The sequence below is a fragment of the Octodon degus genome, unplaced genomic scaffold (assembly GCF_000260255.1).
Source record: "Octodon degus isolate 3935 unplaced genomic scaffold, OctDeg1.0 scaffold00339, whole genome shotgun sequence".
Lineage (NCBI taxonomy): Eukaryota > Metazoa > Chordata > Mammalia > Rodentia > Octodontidae > Octodon > Octodon degus.
Genome location: NW_004524915.1, coordinates 325,437 through 343,156, shown reverse-complemented (window position 1 = coordinate 343,156; position 17,720 = coordinate 325,437). Strand labels below are relative to the sequence as shown.

Below are 17,720 nucleotides of genomic sequence, written 5' to 3'. Positions count from 1 at the left end.
GAGATGACCAGCATGTGTGGTTTGGGTCACTAGACTGCAGCTTTGAGATTGCATCAGCTGGTAATCCTGTCAATTATTCCAGTTTAAATACCGAGAAAATTATTAAGGAAGAATCACCATACATATACGTAGCTCATTGGGGAAGTAAATAGCACCATGAGTGAGGCTCTAGATTCAAACCATGCCTATGCCGCATACTACCTGTGTCACTTGGAAAAAGTTAACCCCAAGATAAGCGGCAGTCTTCACCTACGACAGAGCTTCCAAGATTTGCGCTGGAAGAGAAAACATTTCAACCACTTGGGGGCGCTCCTCCCTCTGAGAAGAATTTCAATGGACAAATGACTTGGAATGGTCTGGAAGTCTGGAGGCAAAATGCAATCAACTTTCTCAAGCTGGCTGAAAATTCCCTGCCTACTTTTCCCACCAGCCATGGGCACAGCGCAAACAGCCTAGCACTCTGCAGCCCTCTCTGGGAGGTCCTGCCCCGGGAAAGAGCAGGCTAGGAGACCGGGCTAGGAGAACAGGTTACTTACCTAGCTGCAGGTAGAGCCGCCACTGGGAGTTTATACGTCATTGTGAGCACCGCAGTGGCAGCGAAAGACAGCAGGAACAGCATGGTCCCAAGGAGGACAAGGACGAGTTTGTTTCTGCAAAGAAGCGAGGACATGGGGAGGAGCACCCCATCAAGGAGCCCCTGCCACTTGCTTTTGAAGGAGGGGCTTATGGAGGGGTGGGGGAGTCGGGCCGGGGTGGGAGTGTGTGAGGGGCCTTTTGTCTTGACCATTTGCTCACTACTTGACCCTGGAGGGGGTTCTGAACTCCCTCATCTGGACAGGAATGATTGCAACATCCTTGCCACCACCCCTAAAGCTTGCTATGCTAGGGAACGGAACCATGCCAGGGAATGTCCCTTGTCATCCATAACACACTATGTCTATAACACACTATGTAGACATACATGGTGGCTGATTTAGGAGAGAAATTAATTGTTCCACACGGGGTAGGGGGGCACCAGCAGGTACTCCAAGGATGAGGAGCGAGGGTAGAAGAAAGAAGAGATCCTGATGTCCCTGACAACTTGGAAGCAGACCTGAGGCAAAGGCCTAAGTGTGAGGAGTTGTGTAGGATTGGGAATCGGGTAGGACACAGGAAAGGAAGAGCAAGCAAAGCCCACACAGGCACACGCTACCACAGTGACTCATGGTTAGTTCTTCCAGAATGTTCTGAGTGCCATTTGAACTGTACTGTAGAACGGTCCTGCCGGACAAAAAAATAACTTTCTCAATATCTTTTATTCTCCCCATGCACCTTGATTCCTCTACACTTCAGGATCATCCATTGTGAGATCCAGAGTGTCCCCAAAAGGGTCCCAGTCATAATACTGACAGGTTCTGGGTAAGGAAGAAATTTGGGAACACTGGCTCAGAGCAAGGCACTGTCTGGCTGTACAGGTTCCGAACTGTAAGGACTGGGACTAAGTAATCTCCAGTGATGTAGAAATGTCAAACACAGGTTTCTTGAATTTTGAGAAGTAATTTATCACTATGATGCAAAAGCCCCGAGATATTCCTACCCCATGACCCTGTAATTCTGCTCAAGAATATGCATTGTGCAGAAATATCAGAGTTGAAGACAAATGTTTGCGATGAAAATATTTATCAGGCCATTATTTATGGAAGCATAAAACTGAAAATAACCCAACTATTTAACAATGTGAGAAAGTATAATTAAATTACTATATAGTTCACTTAGGAAACGGAATGTTATACAAACATTACTATAATGTTTACTTAAAGTAAAATCATGTAGGCAAATGCATATGTCGCAATACTATCCAACACAAGATAGTGAAGTTTATATGCAGAATTCTTTCATGTATAAAAAACTAAGCAGAGGGCTGGGGGTGTGGCTCAGTGGTAGAGTTCTTGCTTTGCATGCACAAGGTCTGGGTTCAATTCCCAGCACCTTGCACACACAAAACCTTGATTAGAAGAACAGCAACAAAATATTAACAGGAACTTCATCTATTGTGAGTGACAAAAGACTGGCAAGACTATTTTTCTCTTCTCTTAATCCTAATATTTTCCAGTGTTTCCCACACTAAACAGAGTTATTGTGGGATTACTGTTATTCTACCAAAAAGAATAAAAGAATCTCTTAAAGGAGGCATGAAGCCAGGCATGGCGGCCCATGTCTATAATTCTAGGACTTGGTGGCTAAGGCAGGAGGATCCACTACTTCAAGGCCAACTTGGGCTACACAGTGAGTTCAAGGCCAGCCTGACCTACATAAAGAAGTGCTGTCTCCCAAAACAAAACACACACACACACACACACACACACACACACACACGTATATGTATATAAGCTATAAACCTTCCCATGAATGACTGAGGCCATAAAGTGTTTCTAAAACTAACAAAAATCAAAGTGATAAACGTCCACTGTGGCAAGCAGGTACACCACCACATGGCTGAGGGGGCTGTAAATTACTTCATTCTTCCCGGAAAGCAATCTCACACTGTGTAACAAGCACCACAAAGTCGTTCCTGCCCTTTGACCTAGTAATTCCACTTGGAAATATGCCCCAAGGAAATAACAAGGAGAAAAAGTAGTATGTTCAAATACGTTCATCACAATGCCATTTATAATGGTGAAAAATGGGGCATAATGTAGGTGTCCAACAATAAAAATGGCATATAAATCCTATAACAGGCAGGCATGCAGGTTATGTCAATAGTGCAAGTGTTTATAAGAATAATCGGAATGGAAAAATCTGAGTCTGAGGTACAGGAAGCGCATTGATTACAACTCTGCAAAAACACACTGACTTGTGTACGACGAAGATTGGACGTGAGTATGGAAGAAGGCTCACGGTAGAGGATGCAGTATCTTCATTTCTGGAGTCAATTTCCTTAATTTAACAAAAGTTGTTCTACATGAACTGGAGCACTTTATAAGAGTTTTGGCAAAGAGGCCACAGGGGAAGAAAGCCTGTCTGGGGTGGACTCACTTGCCATAGATGAAGAGGACCACTGGCGTTGTGAGATGGAACTGGAAGTCGGTGGCCAGGTACCAAGTCCAGCCATTGCACTGGAAAGAGAGGAACAAGGTGAGTTCCCCACCTTCAGGTGCCCGGCGTGGGCCTCACCGTCACCAGGAGAAAGCGCACAGTGGGAGGGGCTGGGGGCCGCCATGGGCAGAGGAAGAAACTTGAGTTACAGCAACTTCACATCCTCATCCTACCCACCTTGAACAAGCCCGGATAGGAGATACCATTACTGCTATTTTATAACATGCAGATCCAGACAAGTTCTTTCTTTTGTTTCTAAAAGCCAATAGTAGCTGGTTTCCCAGGACTGTTGAGGGACCCGAACTCCTTTGTGTTATAAGAATGCATGAGATTATCCTCATGGTACATTTGGAACTCAGAGGGCTCAGCCTTATTCTCATGCATGGTTCCCTGCCCCCGCTCTAGGTGGAGAGAATGTGTTCACTTGGTGCCGAAGCTTGGCTCCCGTGCCCTTCCACAGGAGCTACAGAATTCCTGCACCAGATCAACTGGGACAGTCTGGCCAAAGCCATGTGGCTCCACAGACTGACCACATTGGTGTAATATAAGGCAGTTGCCTATATTTTGTCTTCCATATGATGAATTCCTGTAGGAAATTCTGCTCCTTGGGTCCCAGGGAGCCCAGACTTCTGCAACAGAAGGAGAAACTGTCCACAGATAAAGACAAGCCTTCCTGGTGGGGAAGAGTGAGTGAGAGGTCTGGTACCTCTTCTTCCAAGGATCTAAGGCAGGAAGCACCTCAAAAAGGAGACCAGCCCTGTCCTTGTAGCTGATTCCTACAAATAGTCCAAGTCAGTCTGCATCTGTGGAGGTGCTCCATCTACCCTGGGACCCGGTTGCAGACCCTCACCTGCAGGCAGTTGGCAGTGATGCGCTTCCGGTCAAAGGCACTAGGCATTGGGCATCTTGGTACAGAGTAGTATATGCAGTCATGAGGGACGTGCCACACTTCAGAATTTTTTCTTTTCAGCCCCACATTCAAAACATATGAGGAATTCAGTGAAATGATTTAATTATAGTTATTTTGCTTCTTTTCACATTGAGTTCATTATGAGGACACTGAGGCCTTGAGGAAACGACATTCCAGGTTTTGTGCCTGTGAACCTATGGTGTCAGGTCTGGCTTGAAACTGAGTGGAATTCAGTATGGTGACAGTCCAGTGTGCTGTCCCACCCCTGCAGAGGCTCTCTGTGCACAAGGATGGGAAGTGACCTTCCCTGTGGGGTGACAAGGTTGAGCTCAGGGGCCACAGTGGAATGAAAGTAGCTGCCTCGGGGTGTGCATCTAGACTGTCACCCCTCACCAGCACCACTGTGCCCCATTGTCTCTCTCACAGCAGCTGCCCCTGGCATAAATGGACAGGGCTGCAGCTACCTCTGCCATGGAGGTAGGCCTCAGGTCGACCCTTGGAAAGTTCACCAAGCCATGTGACCAAAAGACCCCCTCTGTACCCCTCTGCTCTGGCACCTGAAGACTCACCGCATTGCGAACCAGCACAAAGTTATTCAGCAGCAGCAAGTTCGTCCACCATGCTTGCCGGCAGTTGTCCCAGTGGAATTTGGGTACTTCCCAAACAGGTCCCCAGGGAACAAGAGGGAACAATCCAACCAACAAGCACACTGAGTACAGGTGGAGAGGCTGCAGCCTGTTAGGAGACAGCAGAAAAAGAAGGTGACGGTCCATGAGGGTTCTCTTCAGTCCCCTTGTGGGCACAGGGTAGGCTGCATGGGTGGCAGCCACCTCCCTACCAGGCCTCACAAACCCGTGCATTCAAAGGCCCAGAGCAACTTGTCGAGCACCGGTCCTGTGGTCCTGTGCTGCTGATGCGAACGTACCGTGATATGTTGAGCAAGCCACCAGGTCAGCCACTGTGAAGGGAGTTCTGTAAGTATGCGCTCAGGCAGCTCTTGCCTCTGTTTTACCTCCATAATCTCTGAGATTAGAAGGCAGAGAAGTTAGGGCGACTCGCCTAGGGTCGACCAACCAGACAGCAGCGCTGAGATCAGGTACCAGGCTGTGTTCTCCCCAAGGGGCTCACTCAGTACAAACCTCTTTCTCCTCTGTCTTCCTCTCTCATCCCTCCCACCCTCTTCCCTTCCCATCCTTCCTATCCTTCCTCCTTTCCCATCATTTCTCCTTTTGAGTAAGACATGAAGCAGCTACAAAGATGGCAAATATGACACAGGGAGTCTAGACCAGTGTCACTCAAAGGAAGTAGAACTGCAGAGCCCAACTGCCACCCACGTAGCATTTTCTTGCAGCTGCATTTTAAAGTTGAAAGCCACTGGTACAATCAATCTTAATATAATTTACTTAGACTATTACATCTAAAATATCATTTCAAACATTTAACCAGTGTAAGTTATAATAAGCCATTTTGCATTTCTTTTCCCTGAAGCTTCAGTTGCATGGCTAGGTTCCTTTGGCTCGGCTGTCTGATGGCAGCATATTGAACCAGGAATGTCTGGAGTTTGGAAGTGAGGATGTGGCGGGGAGGTGCATATGATTCTGGCAAAGATAATGGACAATCTGGAATCAGATTCCTCTTTTAAAAGAATACATTTTTAAGATGGGCACAGTGGGGCATGCCTGTAATCTGAACATTCTAGGAGGCTGAGGCAGGAGAATCACAAATTTAAGCCCAGCTGGAAACTTAGCAATTTAGCAAAACTCTGAAAATAAAAGATCTGAGGATGCAGCTCAATGCAGGGGTCCTCTGTTCAATCTCCACCAGGAGAGGAGAGTTCCTGAGGAGGGGAGGGAAGGGGAGGGAAAGGGAAGGAAGATTTAGGAGTGTTTTCCCTAATATATAGAATCTAAATTGTATTTTATAAAAGGAAAAGATGACATGACAGTGGGAGAGAGATTGTAACAAGATAGGTAAAAAGAAACCGGGGAGAGACACACAGTAGGAGTGTAGGAGGATGGGTGTAATCAACGTAGAGGCACATGTAAAAATTCATGAAACCCAATGCTTTATAAAATTAATATGCACTGATAGAATACATTTAAAATTTTATTTTGGGTTGGGAATATAGTTCAGTGGCAGTATAACAGCTTAGCAGGCACAATGCCTTGGCTTTGCTCTGCAGCAACACAAAATAAAAATAATACATTTAGAAACTCAAAGTAGTTTTCACTCAATGAGAAAAGAGGAAATGGCCCCTGTACTGCTGCACACCTGGGTAAGGCTGTCAGGGCCTGGTGGGGTGTGACAGTGGGGAACTGGCAGGACTTGGAATGTTGCCAATTCAAGGTGTCCCCCTCCCTCGGCCTGGTGGTGGAACAGCACCAAGTCTCGGGCCTGCACCTGCGGACCAGACCCCATCCTCCCTGCAGTGACGTCATCTTCCACAGGGCATGCCTGCTGGGCAGTCAAGGAGCTGAAGTGGAACTGCTGATCGATGCCAGAGAAAGAGTGGGTGAGTGTGATCGTTATCTGTGCTGTCAACTTGATAAGAAAAGCCGACTGACCGGTTCAGCACAGGCTGGGCATGTCTGCATGATGGGCTGGCTTCCTGGTGTGTTCGGCCCCTGGGTAAGAAACTCACAGAGGACCCTGCAGTGTGCTCCAGGCCTCCGGCTTCGTGCTATATCCTTCAGACCCCCAGCACGCAGACAGCCCTTTTGCACTTTTCCACACCTACCTCTGTAGGCAGCCATTGTAAGCCTACTTCATAAATCCTATATGGTGGCTTTGTTGAAATGCAAGCTGGGCGTGGTGGTGCACACCTGTAATCCTAGCACTCAAGAGGCTAAGACAGAAGGCTTTCTGCTAGTTTGAGGCCTGCATGGGCAACCAAGTGTGTTCAAGGACAGCCTGAGCTGCGTAGCGAAGCCCTGTCTCAAAAAGGGAGGGGAAAAAAAACAAGAACAACAAAAAAAACCCCACCAATCAGGCATCTTTCCAAACTCACACGCCTGCTTGGTTAGGGGACAGATGCCTCCCTGGGCCTGGGTCTGGCTAGCTGGCCATCTGCCTCTGGTCCCCACTTCCTTGGACTCCCATCTATCACCTCCTCCCCGAGGAGGAAGTCAGCCCTGCTCCCCACCAAAGCAGCACTTGACAGATCACAGGAGCTAGCAACCTTCTGCCCTACTACTGTGTTTCCAACTCTTGTGCACCCTGTCAGGATGCTCCTCAGGGTACCTGTGGGCCCCAGTGGGGCTAAAGTGGTGGGAGGGGCAAGGTGGCAAGGTGACAGGGAAAAAAAGTGAGTTCTAGCTCTGCCTAAATTTTTCCCACAGCCTAAAAACATGACTTCTCCTTTTTCCTCTTCCATAAACAGTGGATCATGGAGGCACGGCACTCACCTAGCAGGCCCAAGGCTTGGGGTTTGATCGCTGGCACTGCTGAAAAGTGGGGTTAGTCCTCTCTCCCAAGAGGTTTTTTTTTTTTTAATAAGTTTTGAGTTTTTTTTTAATTTTTTTTTGAACATTTATTTAGTGTGTGTGTGTGTGTGTGTGTGTGTGTGTGTGTGTGGCCAGCTCAGCCCACCAGGGGGCGTGGCTGGCTAGCATGTGGTGCTGGGGGATCGAACCGCGGTCCCTATGCTTTTCCAAGCTTGTTCCAAATAGGTGCTTTAGACCACTGAGCCATCTCTCCAGCCCCTCCCAAGGGTTTTTGAGAACCCAATGAGATAAAAGTCAAACTTCGAAACATCTATAGCACCATAGGAATGGATATGTACTATGTTTTTACCCAAGCTTTTAAGAGAGAGTCAAAGAAGGTTTTTAAGAATGGGATGCTGGGACTAGGAATATTCTAGGAGTATAAAAATAGATGTAGCTCAGTGATAGAGCTCATGTCTAAAATGTGTGAGGCCCTGCATTTGATACACACACACACACACACACACACACACACACACACACACAGAGTCCTAGCCAGAGTCATGCAGCTGTGAGAAGCAAGTGTTCTCCTACTTGTTGGGTGGAACAGTAAATTGGAAAATATCTGTCACAATGCTGGGTGCACCAACCACCATCTCCACTTGTAGGAATTCACCTCCCCAACACCCCCATGCACGTGTGCAACCATGTACATGTGCCTGTCTTCCTGACTAAAATAGCAAAACACTCGGGCACTCCCTCCATGCCCACAAATGGGGACAGGTTAAATACATACAATGGCTCACCACCATACAGTGCCACACAAGCCACCTCGAAGCTCAGTCCTGGCGGGCAGACAGAGAATGTGCCACACTTTGTCACTAAGTGAAAAAAGCACGTGCAAAATATAGTAGTATTAGTGCAGCCCTTTTGTGGGCAGAGAAAGAGTGCTTACAATTGTGTGTAACATTTCTACAAGAATTCACAGGGAACTGTTAAAAGCAGCACCATAGGAGAGATAAGACTGGAAGAAGATGCTTTATTTTAGTTGCAACTTTCTGCTACAGTTATACTCCTCTATCACAAGCTATAAGAAAGAAGAAGTTTGATGTGGCTCCTCCTTGGAGCAGTCATGCGGTTCTGTGGCACTAGAGCTGGTGCTCTCTGCTTCCCATTAGGTGATCTCTAGTCTGAGTCACTCCTAGCAGTTGGGCTTTTGGCTTTCCTTGAACCTTGCAGCAGCTGCTGACAGGTCTCAGGCCTTCTGCTGCTGCTTCTTTGGAGCCTGCCTACTGCTCGTGGCCAGAGCGACTCTGGCAAAATCTGACCACAGTGAGACCTCCCAAAGCTTCTGCCTCAGAACAGCACAGGGAGTTCCGCCAGCAGCGCAGGGCTCCCCACAAGCTGCCCTTGGCACTCCACACGCCTCGCCGCTCCGTCCCCAAGCGCTCAGAGCCAGAGTTGGGACCGTGTGTGCACTGGCATTGCTCCCCTGCAGGTCTCAACAGAGCTTCAGCTGGGGTCACACTGATTCCCTCCCTTGCTCCCCCTCCAATCCTTTCCAGAGTTCTCTGTCTCCACAGTGCCACCATTATCCACCAAGTTGCTCCAACTGGGGCTTTCTACGTCATTGATGGCCCCATCTTTGTTCCCACTGCCAATCGCCGGTCTAACCCTTCTCTTCTGCATGGATGCTGTGGTCAGTTCCTCCTCTTGTCCCAGCTTTCCCATGATCCTGCACACACCTGGCTCTACTCCTGTCCCCACCACCACTGCTCTGTGCTGCCTCCTGCTTGCCCAGCCCACCCTTGGATAAGCCCTGCCCCAGTCCCTCTCCTCCTGAGAGGCTTGGTGCAGGACAGCTGCTTAACCCCCACATCACACCCAAGTTATATGGGGAAATGGGCATACTGTCCTTCCCTGGAGAAGGGCAAGGCTTGATAGAGCTTAGAAGGAAAGATCATGGTGAAAACAGGTCAATAAAGGTCTTTCTTAGCTCACATCATACTCATCCTATCTAAAGGACAGAGTAAAAGGTAAATAACAACAATAGTAAAACAGAAGCACTGATTAAGCTTTAATATCCATTAGACACTTTTCCAAGTTCATTCCCTATGCTGTCATATTCCATCCTCATGAGTCCTGTGAAGTCAATACCATTATTTTCCCCCATCTTAGAGATGACAAACTCCAGCACAGAAATCCTGAAACACTTACAGTCACACAGTTGATACAACATTGACCTAGAATATGAGCTCAGTTGAACTCTATGGTCTGCTCTTGCCCTCTGCATTTCGTGAGCCCTGACAATGGCTTCAGCTATCTTGTGACAGGACAGTGTACTAAAATGGCTTGGAACAGAGTAGCAAGAGCTGGGGTCCAACCCAGTGGCAATCATGACTGAGGCACTGGATATATGCAGGAGTTGAAGCTTCCTTTCCTTCTTTAACTGGGACCGTCTCACTACACCAGGGCCATTCTGCCGTGGCAGATTCCACAGGCTGCACCTGTCCCCAAACCCCTGCTGCTTCACCCCCACACACACATTCCAGAGGGAGGCCGGCATTTCTGCCTCCCTCAGCTGAATGCCATGGTCCCAAAGATTCACGCAGCTCCTTTCCTGGTCACATTTTACCATTTTACCATTTCATACTCTGATTTATACGGTCTAATGTCTACTAACTTGCAGCTCTATGAATTTTCTACACCGTTCACAGGTTCTGTGGAAATTACCAGTATATTTATTTAAATCAGTTTCCTATCAGCTGAAAGACAGTTTTTGCCAGTGGAACATACCAACGTTCATGGCATTTGTCTAACTGGAATTTGAACAATAATAAAGCACTGAAAACCAAATATTTTGTTTTGTTTTGTTTGTAGAATCGGGGATTGAACTCAGGCCCTTGCGCTTGCCAAGGAAGCACTTATTCTACTGAACCATCTCCCTAGCCCCTAACCAAATGTTTTTAAAGGAAAAAAATAACTTTCTCAGTTTTTCTTAGGAAATTCTTCCAAAAGTGGGTTAAACATTGAAATATGAATTATTGCACAGAAAAATGACTTTAGAAAATATATAAATAAACCTACCTTATAAGACGATTAAACAAGTATCTGAATATGACCTTAAGGGTTATTCCTTTGTCTGAATTCTGCTGCATCTTTAGAAATGACCTTGCACTTAACCAACCACTAGGAAAGAAAAAAGAATTACTTAGCAATAATATACAGTTCACTAGTTAATTGATTAGGTTGTCTCAATCAAGACAGACTAAGTGAGGTTATGGTAATAAAACACCTCTAAGTCCCCCCACGTCTCTCTTTCTCTCTTCTTACTCATGTAACATACTCAGGGCCTGTTGCTTGGTATCATCCTCACTACAGGTGGATGGAGCAACCTTATCCAAAAGGCCATCAGTGACCACAGCAAAGGGCAAGAGCATCCTGGAGAGTCTCAACCCAACAATTAAATACTGCAGTGTGCCTGTGACATCCTTAAAGCTCTTAGCATGAGGGTTTGAAATGCTTTGCATAGTGGAAACTTGAAGTAACACTTGCCGGTCAGAGCTAGCAGCAAGGGCCAGGAAAGTGAAATCGTATTGGGCCCCTAGAGAGTGGGAAGCCAGACATCTCTGGCCAACAATGTGGGAAAGCTAAGACTCAAGATTATTCAGTGGACTTTCCAAGATTACAGTTAGACTTCTTAACCAACACACTTTGATGACACATTCATGGCCCGGTATGCTCAGCTGAAGGACCTGGAGTTACAGCCTTTGGATTGTAACTTGAAGGTAAGCTTATCTGTGAGTTTCCCAACTTTCTGACATTCATTGCAGTGAGCTGTGTGGGTATTTCTCTAAGGGACGAATGTGTTTTCTACTGCAATACAAGGCTATGTGTGTTGGGCCTGACTTGGACAGCGTCCTGGAAGCCTGGAGAATTTCTCTCTTCTTTGCCAGTTATATTTTCCTTTGAAAAGCTGCAAGTTGAAGTCACTGAAATAGGAACAAAATTTATAGACATCCAAAAGAGACTGCTGAGAGGTGGAAGTGGAGCAGCCAATTCTGCTTCTGGCCTCCCTTCATTTCACGAAAGGATGAATCTGGGTCATCCTTTCTTTTCTGCATGACTGGTACCCCTCCCCCTACCAGCCTAGTTGCTAAGCAAAATCTGGGCCCCCCTCTGTAAGAGCATCCAGTGCTCAGCTTCCCAGCTCATTAGAGGACAGCCTGAGATGACTGTGGGAAAACAGGCCGTGAGCAAGACAGCTGGTCACAAGGGGCTACAGCCCAGCATCCTGAAGAGACAACCGTGCAGTGGAGAGGCATTAAACCAGCCCAAGAGGGAGGAAGGATTCCAAAACAGTCCCCAGTAGTTATTCTTAAGGATCATCAGAAGTCTTCATTTTCACAAGGCATGATGGTATGTGCCTGCAAACCCAGCTATTCAGGAGGTTGAGGCGGGAAGATTACATGTTTAAGGCTAGCCTGGACAATTCAGCAAGACTCTGTCTGAAAATAAATAAAAAGAGCTAGAGATGTACCTCAGTGGTAGAACACTTGCCTGTCATGCGTGAGGCCCTGGGTTCAATCCTCAGTACCGCATAAAAAGATTTTGATCCCATTGTGTAGTGTCAGTGACATCTTGATTAAGACATTAAGACATCTATAGAAAACCTTGGTCCTCATCTTGGTTAGGGAAGTTTATATTTGTAATCCCATAGATAAGTTATTGGAATCCCATCAAGTTAATTCTGATCTACCACATCCAGTGCAACCCACGGCAAGAATAAACACACTAAAGCATATTTGTAGTTATGGAGAGCCAAGGAGTCCTAAACCCAGCTGGAGTGTTAGCTAAGTGGTACGAAGGCTACGACTCAGGGCTGAATCCAGGTTTTATTAATTTATCAAGAGGGCAGTGGACTGGCGAGGAGTGACTATAGCTGTGGTGGGAAGTACCTGTGTGTGTGAGTGCCGTGAGCTGGGCTAGGTAGGAGGCCTACATTTACCTCTGCAATATGCGAAGAAGGTTATGCAGAAAGGGTAACCTGCATTGCACACTTGAGATAGTATCTAATGTTTTGGGGTCAGTGCTTCAGCTCTGATGTGTAATCTTTCAAGCCCCAGGAACTCATAGCCTCTATCTGAGGCTCAAGACTGGCCTACAGTGTGGAGCACTGGCTTCACTCTGCACCCACCTCACCCTAGGGAGCAGCAGATGGGGGTTCTGGGGAAACAGGCTTGCAGTCTTCAAAGACTAACACTAGCACCTGGGATAGATATGCATTGCTAAGAAACCAAGGGATAAGGAAAAGTCCTAGCCAGCTCTGCATGTATCAGTACATGGAAATAAGTCAGGCCCAGCCAAGATGGAGACAACTGCTCCTCTTTTAAGGAGAATTGCCCAGGTGGCCCTCCATAGCTTCCTTGTGGAACAAACTACAGGTTGAGTATCCTATCTCTAACAAGCTTGTTTTCAGATTTTGGACTATATATACACATCCACCAAGAGGTATCTGGTTGGTGGGACTAAGTTTAAACACAAAATTCATTTATATTTCATGTTATCTCATCCACATGGGCAAAGGGTAATTTTATGGTATTTTTGATGTGCCTGCATTTTGTCTGTGGCCTATCACATGAGACTAGGAGTGAAGTTTTCCCTTTGTGGTGTCATGTGGGTACTCAACAGTTTTCAGATTTGGAGTATTTTGGATTTTAGATGAGGGAGGCCCAACCTGTCTTCTCAAGTTCTGGTTGTAACCTTACTAGCTGTGTATGTGGACTTGGACAAATTATTTCATCTCTGAACACTGAACTTCTTATCTGCAAAAGTGGAATGATATTGTTCCCCTGTTCAAAAGAAAATTTCAAATAAAAGAATATAGGTATCTTCTAAAGTAATAAAACAAAAACTAAAGGAGAGTCAGGGAGAGTGGTATGAGAAATGGAAACCAGCTGGTATACAGAAGAGAGCAGCCCTTTATCTGCCTTTAGACTGGCATCAGCATCTGCCCAGATACCCTGTCTGGGTTATCCTCAGTTCTTCCCACCTCGGCTCACACGATGCTTCTCAGGCCATAGTGGGCATCAGGATCATGGGGGGGGGGGGCTTGGGATAGACCAGATAGCTGATCTTGCCTCTATAAAATCTGCCTCAGTGGGGAAAGGGGCACCTGGAAATTAGCATTGCTGAGAAGTGCCAGGGTGGCATAGATCTGAGCATCATGGATTAGAGGCACAGCACTACCTGGTCCACACCAGTCTGGGAGTGAGAGCTGTAGTCTCTGTGCATTTGTGGTATTCCTGGACATCTGGTATTTCAGCAACCTTAACTCATGTTTTATGTTTCTTGGGCTGTCCAGTGATTAATCTGCCATTTCAGACTCCCATGGTACCCAAGGATAACCAGTGGCTTCTCTTTTCCTTCATCTCTCCCTATTCCTGGCAGCCTTTCAAGTCTCCAGATTGAGTTTGGGGTTTGGTTCCAGTCATCCTGATTTGTCCTTGCCAGCCTCCTTCCCAGGACACGGACCTCTGCCAGGCAGACCCATCTTACCATAGGACATTTTTTTTACCTGGTTTTGCTGGGACTCTGTGCAGAGAACAGCGTTCTGATCTTTGCTGTCTCATAGGCAGAGCTGCCCACCCTCCAGGGGCCCTGCTACTGCTCCAAGAGCAGCCTAGAGAGACTCAGCTGTGTCCTCTTGGAAACCTGTTCCCCAGGGAGCAGCCCTACTGGGCTTGTTGAAGTGCACTGGCCCCTGCCTGTCTGGAGTGCTCTCTTTTGTCACCTTGGCCACCTCCTAGCAGGAGCTGCTGTCCCTGTAGGCAGGGCCCAGCTCATTCTGCACTGTGCTTGCTGTGTATTATTAGAAACTATGACACTAATATCCTGGAATAAAATAGTGAAGTTGTTCATTTTGACAACAATGTATTGAGTGAGCAGTGGACTCTGGATTACTCTATGGAGCACTGCTTTAGGCATCTACAACATGGTAGATAAAGACAAAAATAAATAAATCAAGCAAAAGATGAGGTAGAGAATGGTGGGTAGGTTCATTTGACAGTGGTGAGGGCAGGAATGACTGGTTGTGAAGGTGAAAGTGGAGGAAAAGGCTGGAGGAGAACGGGGTGTGAGGAGCCAGGATACTGGAGGAGCAGGAGTTGCCAAAGCTGGGTGGGGAGTAGGATCCCCTCGTTAGTGCTCCACCTGGCCTGGGAGCTAGTTCTGTCCAGATCTGCCAGCTCAGGAGCTCTTATACCCACCCCTCCACATACTCAACTCCCAGAACTAATGCAAGAAAAGAGAATGCAGGTGAGCCTTATTACCTGATCAGGAAAAATGTATCAACCCCAAGATAGAATGGGCCACTCCGAGTATAAAGGTATAGTGGGTTTTTAGGCACCCTGGCTTTCCACTCAAGCACATTATCTGTAACAAACATATAAAACAATATTTTTAATTTGGTTAATGGAAGAAAATCACGTGATCTCTCTTTGCAGAAGAGAAAGATTTGCACTGGGAGGGCTTTAAGAATCATTCACTTAATAGAGAATTTAGGCAGGAATAAATAGTTGGGAATAAATGTAGTGACAGAGGACCTTTTTGCCGTCATGGTGATGAGTCCCCTTGGATGGTTTGCACATCCCCAGAAAGGCTGCTTTAAGCAGCCCTAGACTGGCTCCGCCCCTTGTCCTGCTCACTCAGGGGGAGGAGCTGGAGCAAGGACATAGGAGGTGGTAGAGAAATTCTGACGTACTGCTGACGCACCATGCATACCTGTCCTGTTTCACAGGTAGAAAAACAACATTACTTCCTGGCTTCACTAATCAGGACAAGAGGGAACCCTGGTCTCTGTCCAATGAGTTGCAATACTCAGGAATCAGGATTCTAAAACAGAAGGGAGCTGCTTATGGGGACGCTGCCAGGCTCCTGCACCACAGCCCAAGATGATCTCCACACTGGGGTTCTCTCCTCCCCAGTAATGCTGAAAGTGAAGGGACACCAGTTTCCACACCCAAAGAGAGCCATGCTGTCATCTGGCTGGTATGTCCTGAGATGATCCAGAGAAGACTCAAGACCCGGATTCCATTCAAGGCAGGGCAGGTGCCTTCTGGCATCTTTGTGGTCCAGATGGCTGATGCGTTCTTCTGCCAAGAAAAGCACTGGAGAGCGTGAACCATGGCTCCTAGAAAACCTGGGCAAGAGCAGACGCGGTTACTGCCTACTCCGAAGACCAGCAAACCACACCACCCTGTAATAAGAGTGGAAACACACAGAGAACTTGGCACGCACCCGAAGTTCCCACTCCCCCCTCCTCTCTGTGACTGCTCGACTTAGATCTCCATGGGCCCTGCTTGGCCAGCTGGGGAGGGGTGCCTGTACTTGATCTCCTTCCACTTTGAACTCTGGCTTTCCCTTACAGACCAACCTAAGCTTGGTGCCCCATAATGCCTTGCACAGATGGGCTGCCCTAGCTCAGGTCCTCAGGTGCCAACCATGACCACTACCCAGGCCTGCTTTCTAAAGAGGCTGCATGAAAGAGAACAAAGACTTTTAGAGACCACTTGTTATGGTTCATGCCTGGGTGTCCTCCCAAATCCTCATGCATTCATAGGTAGGGGTTTTCCAAAGTGCCAGACCTAAATGTGTGATGCTGAGATGAAGGATGTGTGATTACTAGATTAGTCTATTGACTTATTTGGCTCCATCCTACTCCCTGGTAGCCTGGATAGAAGATAAAAGGGTGAGAAAGAAGCTGCTAAGACCCTTGCTTGCTCTTGCCTGCCTGCTCTGCCATGGACTGTTTCTTCCCTGCAGTGCCCCTCTGCCATGCCACCCTGCCTTGGAGCCCGCGACTATGGACTGAAACCTCTACAAACTGTGAGCCAAAATAAACCTTTCCTCCTTTAACTTTGGGTGCTGGGTATTTTGTCTCAATAATGAGGAAAGTAACTAAGACACCAGCTGATCCACAGAGCCAGCATTCCACTTGAAATGCCATCCGGGGCTCTCCCAAGGATAAACCCCTTACAAATAATATCTCTAACATTGGTCAGGGCCCAGGCACAAAAACAGGAGAGAAAACCAAGCATGGTTAGGTTAGGACTCAGGCTGAGGCAGGAAGATCACCATGAGTTCTAGGCCAGAGAGTGCTACGCAGTGAGTTCAAGGCCACTCTGGACTACACAAAAAGACTATGTCTCAAAAAACAAAAATATAAAGGGGGGAAAAAAACATGAGGAAGTTTGCCTGGTAACACAATACGGGCTTTAGAATTACTCCTTGCTCTGAATCTGCCTATCTTTATTGACTCTGTGGCCTCTGGCAAGAAGGTTAACTTCTCTGTTCCTAAGTGTCTACACCCACAAAATAGGAATCAAATTTTTATTCTCACAAGACTGTCATGAAGAACAGATGTGACAAGGCATACACATCATTCAAAAAAGACCAACTCAGAGTTAGCACTCATAGGATCCCATCCTCTATTAGCACTATTTTAAGAATGTTTAATCCCTTCTCCTTAATTTATCTCATGTATTTTTCTTTAAAATTAGCTTGACTTGTTCTGAGAGCCATTGGAGTGGCTGGAATTTTGGAAAGAAGCCTCTAAAGGGCTAAGGAGATACCTCAGTATCTCCTGGCGAGCACAAGGACCTGACGAGCACAAGGACCTGAGTTCAACACCCAGTACCACATGTCATGCCAGCCCCAGAACCCCAGGCATGCCTTGTGGGCCACTGAAAGCAGGCGCAGTGGCACATACCTGTAATCCCAGCACTGAGGAGGCTGAGGCTGAGACAGGAGGATCACTAGGAGTGTGAGCTATATAGTGAGACCCTATACTAAATAAATACATACATACATACATGCATGCATGCATACATAAATTTTTTAAAAAGAAGCCTCTGAAGTTCAAGGGGGCTCTGAGAGTCTTGTGTTTTCTCCTGAATAGAGCTCAAGAGTTCAGTGCCTTAAACATCACAAACATTACCGTGTCGTTGCAGAATTAAAATTTATTTGTATATGAGAACTGACCTAAAACCAGATTCCAGAAGTCCAAATCAATTTCTTAAATGGAAGGATTTTCAACCACTTGGAGTTTCAGGCTCCGGCAGTGATTCTGAGCTTCCCATGTGGGTCACTCCCTGTGGCAGTGCCTCTGCCTCGAGCCCTGGCACTTGCCCTTTCACTTAGAACAAGCACCAGGACTGTTCACTTTTTAGAAAACTTGCCAGGAGGGGCTGGTGAGATGGCTCAGTGGTCTAAAGCACCTACTTAGAACAAGCTAAACTAAGCAAAGCACAGGG

The 17,720-nt window shown here is 46.9% G+C and overlaps 1 protein-coding gene across 1 annotated transcript in view; it reads right to left on the bottom strand.

The window, feature by feature from the left end:
* LOC101565096 (O-acyltransferase like protein) overlaps window positions 1–17,720 on the bottom strand; it is a 58,097-nt gene that overhangs the window by 7,379 nt on the left and 32,998 nt on the right. Inside the window, exons 6-11 of the mRNA XM_012513143.2 lie at window positions 15,428–15,607; window positions 14,739–14,841; window positions 10,495–10,596; window positions 4,555–4,720; window positions 3,016–3,095; window positions 537–650 (exon numbers count right to left, since the gene is read on the bottom strand). Coding sequence (XP_012368597.2) covers window positions 537–650; window positions 3,016–3,095; window positions 4,555–4,720; window positions 10,495–10,596; window positions 14,739–14,841; window positions 15,428–15,607 — 745 coding nt within the window. The remainder of the gene's footprint in view (window positions 1–536; window positions 651–3,015; window positions 3,096–4,554; window positions 4,721–10,494; window positions 10,597–14,738; window positions 14,842–15,427; window positions 15,608–17,720) is intronic.